The 13,028-nt window shown below is 36.9% G+C and overlaps 1 protein-coding gene and 1 long non-coding RNA gene across 2 annotated transcripts; both read right to left on the reverse strand.

Annotated features, from left to right (window-relative positions):
• Window positions 1-9,000: 9,000 nt before the first annotated feature.
• On the reverse strand, window positions 9,001-11,107 carry LOC133816113 (probable protein NAP1). Its single transcript, XM_062248782.1, has 3 exons — window positions 10,987-11,107; window positions 10,286-10,330; window positions 9,001-10,200 (listed from the first exon to the last, which is right to left on the reverse strand). The coding sequence occupies exons 1-3, from the start codon at window positions 11,068-11,070 to the stop codon at window positions 10,030-10,032; spliced, it is 300 nt and encodes a 99-aa protein (XP_062104766.1). The 5' UTR covers window positions 11,071-11,107; the 3' UTR covers window positions 9,001-10,029.
• A 369-nt stretch (window positions 11,108-11,476) lies between these two features.
• On the reverse strand, window positions 11,477-12,347 carry LOC133816114 (uncharacterized). Its single transcript, XR_009885019.1, has 3 exons — window positions 12,295-12,347; window positions 12,097-12,214; window positions 11,477-11,688 (listed from the first exon to the last, which is right to left on the reverse strand). It is a non-coding gene; the product is annotated as an uncharacterized LOC133816114 (long non-coding RNA).
• Between the last annotated feature and the right edge of the window lie 681 nt (window positions 12,348-13,028).

Genomic DNA, 13,028 nt, shown 5'->3' on the forward strand with positions numbered 1-13,028 from the left:
TGAATTGGGATACAAGTAATTAAGAAGTTCATAGTGAGAACAATAGAGTTCGTCTTAAGGAAGCCTCAACATGAGGCAGAGTGAAAGTGGATCTGTTAAGAGACAGCCATGGATTATAAGGGATATCATTTCGATTATTTTAATTAGACTGAATGGAAACTGAGCTAACCAGTGGAAAACTTGTATAGGTATATAAGGAAAGATTGGGGTTATTATAAAGTCGGGCTATAGGTAGATTTGGTATCAGGAATGTTGTGGAAGACGGCACTGGCAGACAGAAAGAATTACCTGAAGCAATTAAAGAAATTTGACCTTGGATTAGTCAGAGCATTATATAGTGAGAATTTTTGGCATCAACGGTTAAGAATGAAAAGTTTGATGTTGGGTACAAGATGGGACAATGTCTCCAGGAGTTGATCTGCGACCTGATTATTACCAGCTGGAAATCAAGGAGAAAGACATTTCAGGAATCTTTATTTTGTACTGAGTAAGGTGTAAGGAGTTGGTAACAAAGATTCTAGAATGGTTCAAGCTACGGCAGCACAGGTAAGTTCTTAAGTAGAGAATATTATAACGATATGGGTAAGTCCCCTTCAAGTTCACGAGCAGTATATGTGGACTACTCCCAGAAAGAAATGGAGAGCGAATGACTATTATGCTGAAGACGCTAGTACCAAGGAAGCAGGGTCACAGGTAAGGTTCTACGAAGTGTTAGTTTGGGTTTTGTTAAGAGTACTCAGAGTGGAGCTATAAGAGGAAAGGACAGGTATGAGAAGATTTGATCTGAAATCACGAAGAAGCTAATGAAGAACGTCTGAAGAACGGAAAGCATAATAAGACTGGCAAGTGTGTCATCTATTGTATAAGTATCTCCGTAGATAACTACATCAGAGATGGGAAGAACAGTAAAACTTGAGGTTAGACGGAATGAATTGTGTCAAATCAGAGTTCAGAAGACAAGGTAAGAGTTTATTGGTATCTGGTGATGCAGAAATATGTGTGTGTTATGGTTAAGTATAGAGGTATAGCATAAAGGACCTAATCTATGAGGAGGGTATGGAACCGTGGGGGTGCACCATAGGTTGGGCACACCCAGGCTCAGATTGGCGCAAGGATGGATCGAACCTCGTGGAAGGTGAAAGAATGGAACATGGTTGATATACTTGGAACGTTAAGTTGACAGTTATGCTTATCATAAGGTTCTTGAGTGTTGGGTTGTTAGTAAGAAAGATAATCTTGAGACTAAAATTTAGTGGAACACAACAGATGGAGGGTTGATGTTATAAGTCTTCGACTGTAGGAGATTTAATATGAGGTGGATCTCTTACTTGGAAGGTGTGTGTCAGTTAAAAGAGCGCCACAGGTTACAATGGAATGGACAAGATAACGACTGAAACTGGTATAGTGTTAGTGTGTGGTGATGGACACATATGTTTTCTTTGGATAACGGAATCCATAGTTTTGGTTTTGTGGAAACAGGGAAGAACCCTACGAGTATTATACAAGATAAGGTACAAGAACCAGATGAATGGTCTAAAGAGAATTTGGTGTGGAGATGGGAATTATAAGTGGGTGTTGTTTCACCTCCTAGGGTTTGTGGTACTGGGAGGTTTTAGTTGATGGTAGAACCCGGGGATACTCGAATATTGAAAAGTAAAATAATACGATGATGGATCATAAGAATGGATCACATTAGACTGTAAATAAGGTGATTGATTAGGGGAGGAGTTGTAACTCAGCTGAATGAGATAGCATACTTTGGTTTGTATAAATTAGTAATGAAATAGGGCATTGGTAATGATGAATTGAGACCTTATAGTTTCTAAGTTATGGAAAGGGACCTGAGATCGAAGAAAACAAAGTAGTAATCCGGAATTACTGATTGATTGCAGAAAGGATAGCAATCTGAGGGCTTAACAATTATGTTAAGGATTTAAGCATTGATTGTCCAACTTTTAGAATATCAAAGGAGGTGTATTCTTTGATGAGATAGTCACGGTATTGGATGCTGGAGTACAGCTAAGGTGACAAGGCATAAGACTTGGTAAGATAAAAGCAAAGAATTAAGAGTTAGTGGACACTACAGTTTAGTAATAATTCAGAGGAAAAGCAAAGAGGATGTTGGAATTCTTAAGGCAGGGGATGTCTGCCTATCTGAAAGTTTATAGGAACCTGTAAACTGTTAAATTTGGAGTACGAGGTTTCAGAATGGGAGTTGTATATTCCTCCAAGTTAGGCAGCAAGGAAGAGTATGATAGTGAGGAAAGAAAAAGGGAGTTATGACTTTCGTTTCGACAAGAGTTCTAAGTCGTACTAAGGATTTGGCCGCGGGCCTATAAGTTGATCTTTTCCTGGTAAGGATGATAATTCATAAGTATTTTGGCATTGAGAATAATCAATGAAGAGATTGTTGTGAACCAAGTAGACACTGGAGTTCTGTAGATTTAATGTATAAGTAAAAGTTAAAGAAAGTATGGTTATCAGACAAGATCTTGTGGAACAAGATTGTACTCGCGCATGGGTATTATTAATGATTAAGGGTAAAGGCATTGGACCTTGGGAATTTTCATCAGAGGTATGAGGTATACAGCCTGATGTGCTCAAGTAAATTTCAAGGACGAAATTATATTAAGGAGGGGATAGTACAAAGTCTTGCGGAGCAAGACCATCGCCTTAGTGAAAGTGCTGTGGAGAAACAACAAGGTTAAGGAGGCGACGGGGGAACTTGAGACACAGATGAGGGAGCAGTATCCCGAGTTGTTCAAGTAATTTCGAGGATGAAATTTCCGTAAGGAGGGGATTGTTGTAACGACCAGAATTTGCTAATCGGGCTTAGGGCCTTGATTGGTGTGCCTGGAGGGCAATAAATGATTTAATATGCTTTAATATGTTAATGGGTGAATTGGCGTGAATATATGATAGTGATGCATATTTAGTGAGTTAAATGTGCATGTGGGCCTCGTCTGGATATTAGGGGAATGAATGTGATATATGTTATATATATGTGAAATGCCTGTGCAGCACGATCCGAGACAGTCCTGGGGAGGGGTTAGCCAAAGAGTCGCAACAGAGTTGAGATTCCGACTCAGGGCGAGTCGAGGGGTAATTTGGGTACTAGGTGTTATGGGATTATCGGGACATGAAAATAAATATTTGGAGATATATTTGAGGATAGAATGTCTAGGCGGGAATATTGGGAAAATTTACCATTTTGCCCTCGGGGACGTTTTGGTACCCCGAGCCTTGAGGTAACCCTTTAGACTTAAGTCAAATAAAACAAAAAAGAGGAATTAATTAGAAACTTGGAGAAACCGACTTGCACTTCTCTTCTCAGCCAAGGTTAGCTTTTATTCTTCTCTCTCTTTCACTCTCTAAGGCAAAATCAAAGGGAAAACTTTGGGAATCAACTTGAGGATCTAAGGAGTTCAGCTGGGATTTAGGGAACTTGGAGCATAAGGGGGCTGGTTCTAAGGCTCAATTCAGCAAGAGGTAAGCTTTGATTATGGTGGATAAGTCTAGAGTTGCAGCTGGTTATTAGAGTATGCATGCTAGCAAGTTTGAATTGTTCTTGTGTGGTCTAGTTGAGTTTTGGGGTGGATTCTAATGGGTTTTGATGTTGTTACTGAGTTATTATTGAGTTGGAGTATATGTGTTAAATATCTGGGTTAGATAGGTGAGTTTTGGGTGAATTAGCTTGAGGAAAGGTGTGGAAAAATGGTGGAAAATCTGGGTTCGGTGGTGAGGGCTGCGGCCCTAGGATGGGCGCGCCGCGGCCCGTGTGTGTGGCAGGGGTGTGCTAGCCTTTGTTTTGAGGCTAGCCGCGGCTCTTGAGGGTGGGGTCGCGACCCTTAGTGCCAGTTTGCGTTTTTAAGGGTATTTTAGTCTTGGGAACTCAAGGGGTAAGGCTTGGGATGGATTTTATCACCCGGATTTATAGAATTCAAGGTCTCGGAGGTTAGGGTTATGGCTCGAAGTTATTTATTTGATTAGAATTTGATATATGGACATTGTTAATGTGTTGTGACTAGGGTTTCAGCGAGGCTCACATTAGAGGACTATACTCGGGGCAGCGGTGCTCAGAAAGCTTGGAACTCTGGTAAGAGAACCCTTGTTTCCATAGAGGTGGTGTGTAGGGCTGAGCCCAATGTGTTTGAATGGAATTGGTATACAGGGATGAGCCCAATATGTTAGGAATGCGGGGCGTAGCCCTTTAACTGAATGTGCTAGAACTCTGTACTTGCTTGCTATGCTATGTATATTATGATGTGAATGATCAGCTAGAGCCGGGAACGGTGTAGACTGAGAACGGCGAAGGGTCGAGAACGGCGTTAGGCACGTCGATTGGAAGGCCGAGTACGGCAAGGGGCTGGGAGCAGCATTTAGCACGTGGTGTGCGAGTTGCCAGGGCGAGTCCCTAAAAGGATACCTGGGATATCCTCACGGCATGGTTCGCAAATCCAGGGCTTGGTAAATGCCTGGGACGGCTAGGCCGTATGTGTTTAGCCAATTGGTGGCCTATTTATATGCCTAATATATGTGTTGCATATGTTATCTGCTTGTGGGTTTTCTTGCTGGGCTTCGGCTCACAGATGCTCTGTGGTGCAGGTAAAGGGAAAGACAAGGTCAACCAACCATGAGTACAGCAGGCATGAGGCGGCGTGTACATGTTTGGCCAGCTTGGCTGCCACAACCATAGGATTTTGGGAGATGCTTGTAAATGAAATTATATTTTGTCGTTTAGCAGACTTAGTAAAGTTTCTTATGTTTTAAATATTTCTAAATTGTATTTTGGGATCCTAGGTGTCAAACTTTTATGATCTTCAATGCTATGGAGTTAATTGTACACTTTTTCCTCTGTTTATGGCTTAATTACATTGTTTGACTTAAAACCTTGACTTAAAACACACTTAGTAACGGCTCTAAGGAAGTAGGGCATTACAACTTGGTATCAGAGTGAGCCAAGGTTATTGGTTCTGGATATTGACCGAATATGTACAAACGCAGTCAGTGACAGGCTTAACTCAGGGTTAGTTTGTAAGATTGGTTAATATGTCTGAATATGTATTTGAATGCCCTGCTTGCCTGCTTATTTTATATATAGAACATGATGAATGAGTTAACATATGCATGAGATACTGATAGGGCCTGGCCCTTGATTATTGCATGATGAGATGAAGTGTGCTAAATAGCATTGCTATTGCATGTGGATGAATATTGGGATTATCACCCAACAAAGAAGTACCAACAATTCTCAATAAAGATAATGGTGCATGCAATGCTCAGCTAAGAGGAGATACATTAAAGAATATAGAACTAAACACATTTCGCCGAAATTCTTCTTCAAACATGGACTTCAAAAGATTGGTATAATGTTCAACAAATTTGATCTAGTGATAATCTCGCATACTTATTCACAAAGTATTTACCAATGTCAACATTTGAGAAGATGGTACATAAGTTTAGAATGCATCGACTAAAAGATCTCCATGAATGTCAAAATGAGAGGAAGTAAATACACACTGCACTCTTTTTCCCTTGACCTAGTTTTTGTCTCATTGGGTTTTGTTGGCAAGGTTTCTAATGAGGAAATATTTATGGACATCCAAGGAGAGTGTTATAAATATTATATATTATATGAATGTCTATAATAATGGACATGTCCCTTAGTCAAATAACATTATAATGGATAATCACCAAGTTACCCAAAGTTAAATATCAACATTAATTATTAATTGTAATTGTGGTACTTACATGATTTTCTTAGATCATATTTATCTTTAAAAATAGGGTTCAATCATCATTGAAGTAATACACAAGAGTTTTACTCTCTCTTTACATCTTTCTATTACTCTGTCTATTTATTTTCTTTATACTTTATATTTCAGTATTCTTAATAGTTTTATAACATCATTTCATTATCCATTCTCCATCATTATTCTTCCTAAATTTTTTTATCATTATTATTGTCCTAATTAAGCCAATTATTTATATATTGCTCTAAATATGTTAATTATATGTTTCCGCCGGCTATCAATAAATCAATATATATAGGTTCAAAATGCTATGGTATAGTAACTTTATCTAATTATTCATCATTGTGTATCGCCCTAGATAACTAAGACCGTTACAATGTGTATTTGAAATAGTGCGAAACTTGCTAATCAAGTCGTTTAAACAATAATGTGCTCCTAAAGTCAACTATCAGTTTAGGGTTAAAAGATTTTGATTATAAACGGTTAATTTTCATTAAAATGGATGTTTAATATATGGGATCCCAAAAACAGGGTATAAGTGATAATTTACTACTCTCAAAAGTTTAATACAATCAAAAGCCACTTTAATGGAAAAATACAAGTTTAAGGATTATGTTCTTGCACTTTTCCTCGCCCGTGGCGGTCGAGCAGCTGACCATGTACACTTTTTCGCCAGAGCTCTCAAACTCATGATTGGTCCAGCTTTCCTTCGCCTTCACCTGCACCACGCAGCACCCGTGAGCCAAGGCCCAGCAAGAAAACCATAAACAACAGACACATATAGCAACAATGGTATTCAATCAATCATAACTCATAAGTTCAATTAAATAACAGTATACAAGCATCAAACTAACCAATGGTAAACATATAATCTCAAGTTCATATTCTAGCCAATTACACATATATTCAGGGTTGGTACGCTTAGATCAAGCCCTCTGTTTATCTAGCTGACCCCAGCTCACTTAGGCTGAGTTGCGTTCAGTACACATATCATCAGCCCCAACACCCTTAGGCTGTCCATTTTCATATAGCATAATAATCATACAATTACGTAGTACACATATTCATATATTGGGAACCTCAGTCCCATTCACGATCATAAGGGTGCGGTTTTCTTACCTCGAATCCCGAGTGAAGAATACAGAACGTTTCTAACACCAACTCCTTTGATATCACAATCATAGTGCTTCACCAACTCCAGCCAACGTCTATACCTCATATTCAAGTCCTTCTGGGGTGAAGAAATACTTCAAGCTCTTATGATCAGTGTATATCTCCCGCTTCTCTCCATACAGGTAATGTCACCAAACTTTCAGTGCGAATATCACTGCTGTCAACTCAAGGTCATGGGTAGGGTACCGCTGCTCATACCTCTTCAGCTATCGTGATGCAAAAGTAATAACCTTCTCATTGTCCATCCCTCCCAATCTCGATGCGTCACAGTATACAATAAACTTCCCTCCCTCCAAAGGAAGACTCAATACAGGAGCAGTAATCAGTCGTCGCTTCAATTCTTGGAAGCTATTCTCACACTTGTCTAACCAGATGAACTTCAAATTCTTCTGTGTAAATTCTGTCATCTGGGCAGTAATCTTCGAGAACCCTTCCTCGAACCATCTGTAATATCCTGCTAATCCAAGGAAGCTCATAATCTCTGAGGCGTTCCTTGGCCTCAGCCAATATCTCACTGCCTCTACCTTAGCTGGATCTACCTTAATCCCATCCTCACCAACAATGTGTCCAAGGAATGTCACTTCTGGTAGCCAGAACTCGCACTTCTTTAACTTGGCATACAACCGATGCCCTCGCAATCTCTGCAATACTTGTCGAAGATGTTGCTTATGCTCTGCCTTTGAACTGGAGTAAACCAAGATGTCACTGATGAAGACAATTACAAACTGATCCAAGAAGTCCTTGAACACCCTGTTCATCAGATCCATGAATGTTGCTGGGGCATTGGTCAAACCAAATGACATGACCATGAACTCATAATGCACATACCTCATTCAGAAGGTCGTCTTCGGTATGTCCTCGTCCTTGATCCTTAGCTAGTGATAACCAGATTGAAGATTAATCTTCGAGAATACCGTCTTTCCCTGCAGCTGATCGAACAGATCATCGATCCTTAGTAAGGGGTATTTGTTCTTGATGGTCAACTTGTTCAACTCCCTGTAGTCTATACACATTCTCAGAGTCCCATCCTTCTTCTTCACAAACAAAACTGGAGCACCCCATGGTGAAAAGATAGGTTTAATAAACCCCAAATTAAGAAGCTCTTGCAATTGTATCTTTAACTCCTTCAATTCCGTCGGAGCCATCCTATATGGTGCCCTCGATACTGGCTCTATACCCAACGCTTATTCGATGACAAACTGAATCTCCCTATGCGGTGGCAGACTTGGTAAATCCTTAGGAAACACATCCAAGAACTCGCATACCAATCTAGTTTCTCCCGGCCCTGCTGGCATAACTCTGGTGGTATCCACCACTCTAGCTAGAAAACCTATACAACCTCCCTGTAGTAGGTCCCTAGCCCTCAATGCTGATATCATGGGTACGCGGGGTCCATGCACAACACCTACGGAAACAAAAGGATCCTCACCCTCAGGCTCAAAGGTCACCATCTTTTTCCTGCAATCTATAGAAGCCCCATATCTGATCAGCCAATCCATACACTACAAGAAAAAATGCTTTTAATAACACCGAAAATGTGTTATCAAAACATACCATAACACTTTTTGATGTGTTAAGACTGACTATGTTATCGTAGGTCAGGGTACTTTACATGATACTTTATCATTGTTATACATGTGTGTTATTATACTGTCAACGATAACACAAATTATGTGTTATTTTAATAAATACATCAGTGTTTAATTATGTTATTTATAGTCGATTATATAACACTTTTTTTGTGTTATACTATACTTTAGTATAACACATTTTTTGTGTTATACTACACTTTAGTATAACACATGTGTTATATTAGCTTAGAGAAACATAATATTTTTTTACTTACATAAAACTAGGAAAACAAATATGAAAGTTGAAGCCAAATAAGGTAACATAAATAGATTTTTATTAATTACTCAAATGTAATTACAATATTTAGTCTACTAGTCTAGGCTTAAGAAATCATATTACAACATAATTTATGCCCAATTTAGATTCCTTTATCACTAAATACAAAACAAGAAATGTATACAAAAATTAGTGAAATACATTCTTCCATTCTAAAGGCCTCAACTACAAATTTTGTCAAGAATTGCTCTAAAGATATCATCTCAATATACTTGAACATTGTAAAAAAAAAGTCATTTTATTATTAAGAACTCAAGACTTAAGCTAGTTTCCACCTGTAAGCATATACAGTTTAAATTAAATTTGTAATAACTCCAAAACTTGACGAAACAGTAGGGTATAGGAAGATGTACTACCATGCAAAACAACGACTGAAGCAACAAAACATGTAACTTAAAACAAGGCTTGTGAAATGTATCAAGATAACAAATATATCATTCTCAATGATCAAAATGTATGTGAGGAAGAATTGATTCCAGAACTCTAAATTCTGTCAATATATCCCCAAAAAAATTAAAGAATAAAAACAGAATCACACTTTGACTTCTTATACAACAAAATCATAAAGAAAAACAATAAAATAAAAATGCACCTGGAAACTTCTTTAGCATCTTTAATATAAGGTTTAGCCCAATTTCTACAATAAAACTAAAATAAAGTGAAAATAACTCTTTCTAATAAAAAGAAAGAAGAATGTCACCTGGAAACAAGATAATTCTTTGATAACCTTAACATTTAATGAATGAAACATACCCCTCTTTAGATTAAAAACCTTCAAGCTTTTCTTTATTATCAGCTGCAATAGATGAGTGGATAGTAGAAGCAAGGCAAATTGCAACCAAGAAGCAGCCACACCAGGGAAAAGGATCTCGGCTCTATTAATTCTACTGTCTAAAAAGCAATTCAAGGTTGTTCCTATCACCATTAAAGATCGCAACAGAAGCAAAAAATTCAATATCTATAAGAGCAACACAGACAAACATCAACATTTAGAAATGGTCAGAGAGAGAGAGAGAGAATGAAAGAAAGGACCTATAACAACTGTTATGCTTGCAGTGATCACTTCTGTGACTGATAAGCCAACAAAAGCCCAAGCATACTGAGTTGAGAGACTTGTTTAGTCCATATATGAATAGCAATAATCAGCACACATATCAGATCAGAGCCTAACAGAGCAAGAAAATTAAATAACTGCTTAAAGAAGAAGAATAAAAGGGTCATACCTAATCATTTTTTCAACCTGCTTTGCAACACTATATTCCAAATTTGCTTCTTTTTGCTTGGTGCGTCCAGATTTTGCCGTCCTCTTTGATTCCAAAATTCTGGGTAGAACATAGAGCTGATATTCCTCATGCAGAAGTATATACTGCATATTTTAAAGTCAAGAAAACAGTCAACTTCTTCAATTTGATAACATGTTTCATTAGAGAAATATAAATGACAAGTCTCACCTCATCCCTAAATAATGTTAGAACTAGATTTTCTTTCAGTACCACCTGAAATAATCAACAAAAAAGAAAGAGGTGAGAAATAATCTATTAAAGTTTACCATAGAAATATTGATGCTAGTTTGTTCAGATGGTGTATAATGTCCCCTATTAATATAAATTAGAAAATCATTACTGACAACAAAATAATTTAAGCTAAAATGAAAGATAAGATCAATTAATGATGCAAAGAATTACACATGGTAAAAGGTTCAATACTATGCATTACCATTTGAAAATGAAAATAGCATTTGGCTGGTTGCCTTTGACTTATAGACAATATCTGAACAAACTAAAGTTGTTATAATATATAACGAAAATAATTTCATATGCACACACACATGTGTGCTCTAATATCCCAGCATAAATCCCCAAAACTTGCTTGGTGGGTGCAAGTTCAAGTTAATCCCCAAAACTTGCTTGCTTGTCTGATTGCTTTTCCAGACTAGAATGAAAATTATGTTTCACTATGGCAAGAGAAATAGTTTTCTGAAGCTAGAGCGCCCACCATAAGAGTGAAATGAAAAGGAACCTATAAATGAAAATCCCTAAAAGTATGAAAAATAAGATATAAATATTGAGAACAGATTCATAAAAAATGCACCTTAACAGTATTAACAGACACTTTTCATTTTCATAAAAGAAAAGTAATGCAAAACTAATACCCTCCAAGCTAGCAAGACTTCTCTTTCTGTATCAAAGGACATCGCATCGACACCAACTATAGGAGAACATGACTTAAGGGTCATGACGTTACGGATTAATGGCTCAGTATTTCCTTGTAAAGTTAACAGATTTGCAATCTACAAATAAAAGAGTAATTTTAGTTATCATTTTTCTTATAAACATAATGACCAAAAAAATTTTTAAATAAATAATTAAAAGTCAGTAAATTTTATATAAACTATAACAGATGAACATGTCCGACCTGGATAACAGGATCATGGCCAGGCTCAGGAAAATGACCTTTATGACCAGCACATTCAATGTCAAAACTCAGTATGCGAAATGGAGGCATCTTGGAAAATTCTCCTTCTGGTGCATGACTGATAAGTTCTGAATATCTAAAGACATTTGTAAAGGAAATGTTTATCTAGGAAAAAAATCATCTTTTTTAAAAAATATATATATATATAAAGACAAAAAGTAAAAATTTCAATTAAAACTGAATAAACAAATCAGAGAAAGAACTAAAAACTAAATAAACAAATCAAAATTGTCCTTCCAACTTGGCGTATATTTTCAAGATTTGTGCCACAACCCAAAAAGCACCACCACATTTCCAAAACAACTTCACCCTAAAACCTCAGCTGGTATGCTAGCATGAGACATGAAGCATGGCAGGCTTATGAGAGACTTCACACTCCCTGTTAACAGATGAAAACTGCATTGTAAGTGCTGAAGGTGAGCAAAATTTTGAAGCAATTAGCATATATGTCAAACTCAAAGCCAAAACTTTATTCATCTCAAGTGATTTTGCAAACTTAAAAGTTCGGCCTTGAAATATTAAGTTAGAAGGTAAAGCATTAATTACTAACATAATTCAAACTTACCCAAGATGCACAACACAAGTTCAAGTACATATAACAGAGTTACAATATTGTTTTGAATTAGTTATGTGAAGTCAAGACAATGTATATGATAAATGACCAGGCTATAATTCATAACTACAAGAAATAAATATTAAATAATTACGACCTTAACAAGTCAGAGCTTTACAGTTGTAAAAAAGGATTATAAGAAAATTATAAAGTGATAAAAGCATGAAGTTTCACCTGCTGCTTCTCAATTCGTAAAGCCATTGTCTTAATTCCTCGTAAGCAGAGCCAACAATCAAATGGAGCCAACCCAGACCCTTCTGCATTTTGTAGAAAGTACAGCTCTTTTGCTAATCTGAAAAAAAAATTATAATAAGGGCCTGAAGTTATAAATTATAACATTACAATTCACAGTAAAGAAAGTCCATGCAGAACCTTTCCCCTCTTACAGCCAGTACACTTGCCATCACATAATTGTGCCTAACAATGAACTTGGAAGCTGAGTGCATAACAATGTCTGAATGAAAGATGAATGAATCAAAATCCAACAGTTTTATAGAGGAAATAAAAAAGAGTAATCTGTAGAATGTAAAGTTCATGTTTTATATTGCTACCAGCTCCTAGTTCCAGAGGTTGTGACACTACAGGAGACATTATACTGTTATCCACCAAGACAAAAGCATCATGAGCATGAGCCATTTTAACTATTGCCTGAAGATGCACAAAATAAATAAAGAAAAATAATTGCACTTTAAAAACATTACCAAATCATTCAATTATGACATTTCTGGCAACAAATAATTGAATAACTACTTAATTCTTTTATTTATTCTATCAAAAACAAGTTTAATGTCTTAGAAAATATCAGACAGCCAGGAAAGATCGTTTTCTACCTGGGTTTCAAGTAATTCATCAGCCTTTTGAGAAAAGGATAAACCCACACACAGCATATAATTCAAAGAGTACAACTTTGCATCATCACGACCACCTGTCATACAGATGATGGTTTAATGGTTGATGAAACAGAGTATGGTATCAATATTAAGAAAAGAATATTAATATTAAGAAAGGAAACAGAGTGAGAACGTAAACAGCATGCAATATAAGGTCACTGAACTATTAAATAGAGCATTTAAGAGTACCATAAAAAGCTTACCCCATCCAAGCAT

The sequence above is a fragment of the Humulus lupulus genome, chromosome 2 (assembly GCF_963169125.1).
Source record: "Humulus lupulus chromosome 2, drHumLupu1.1, whole genome shotgun sequence".
Lineage (NCBI taxonomy): Eukaryota > Viridiplantae > Streptophyta > Magnoliopsida > Rosales > Cannabaceae > Humulus > Humulus lupulus.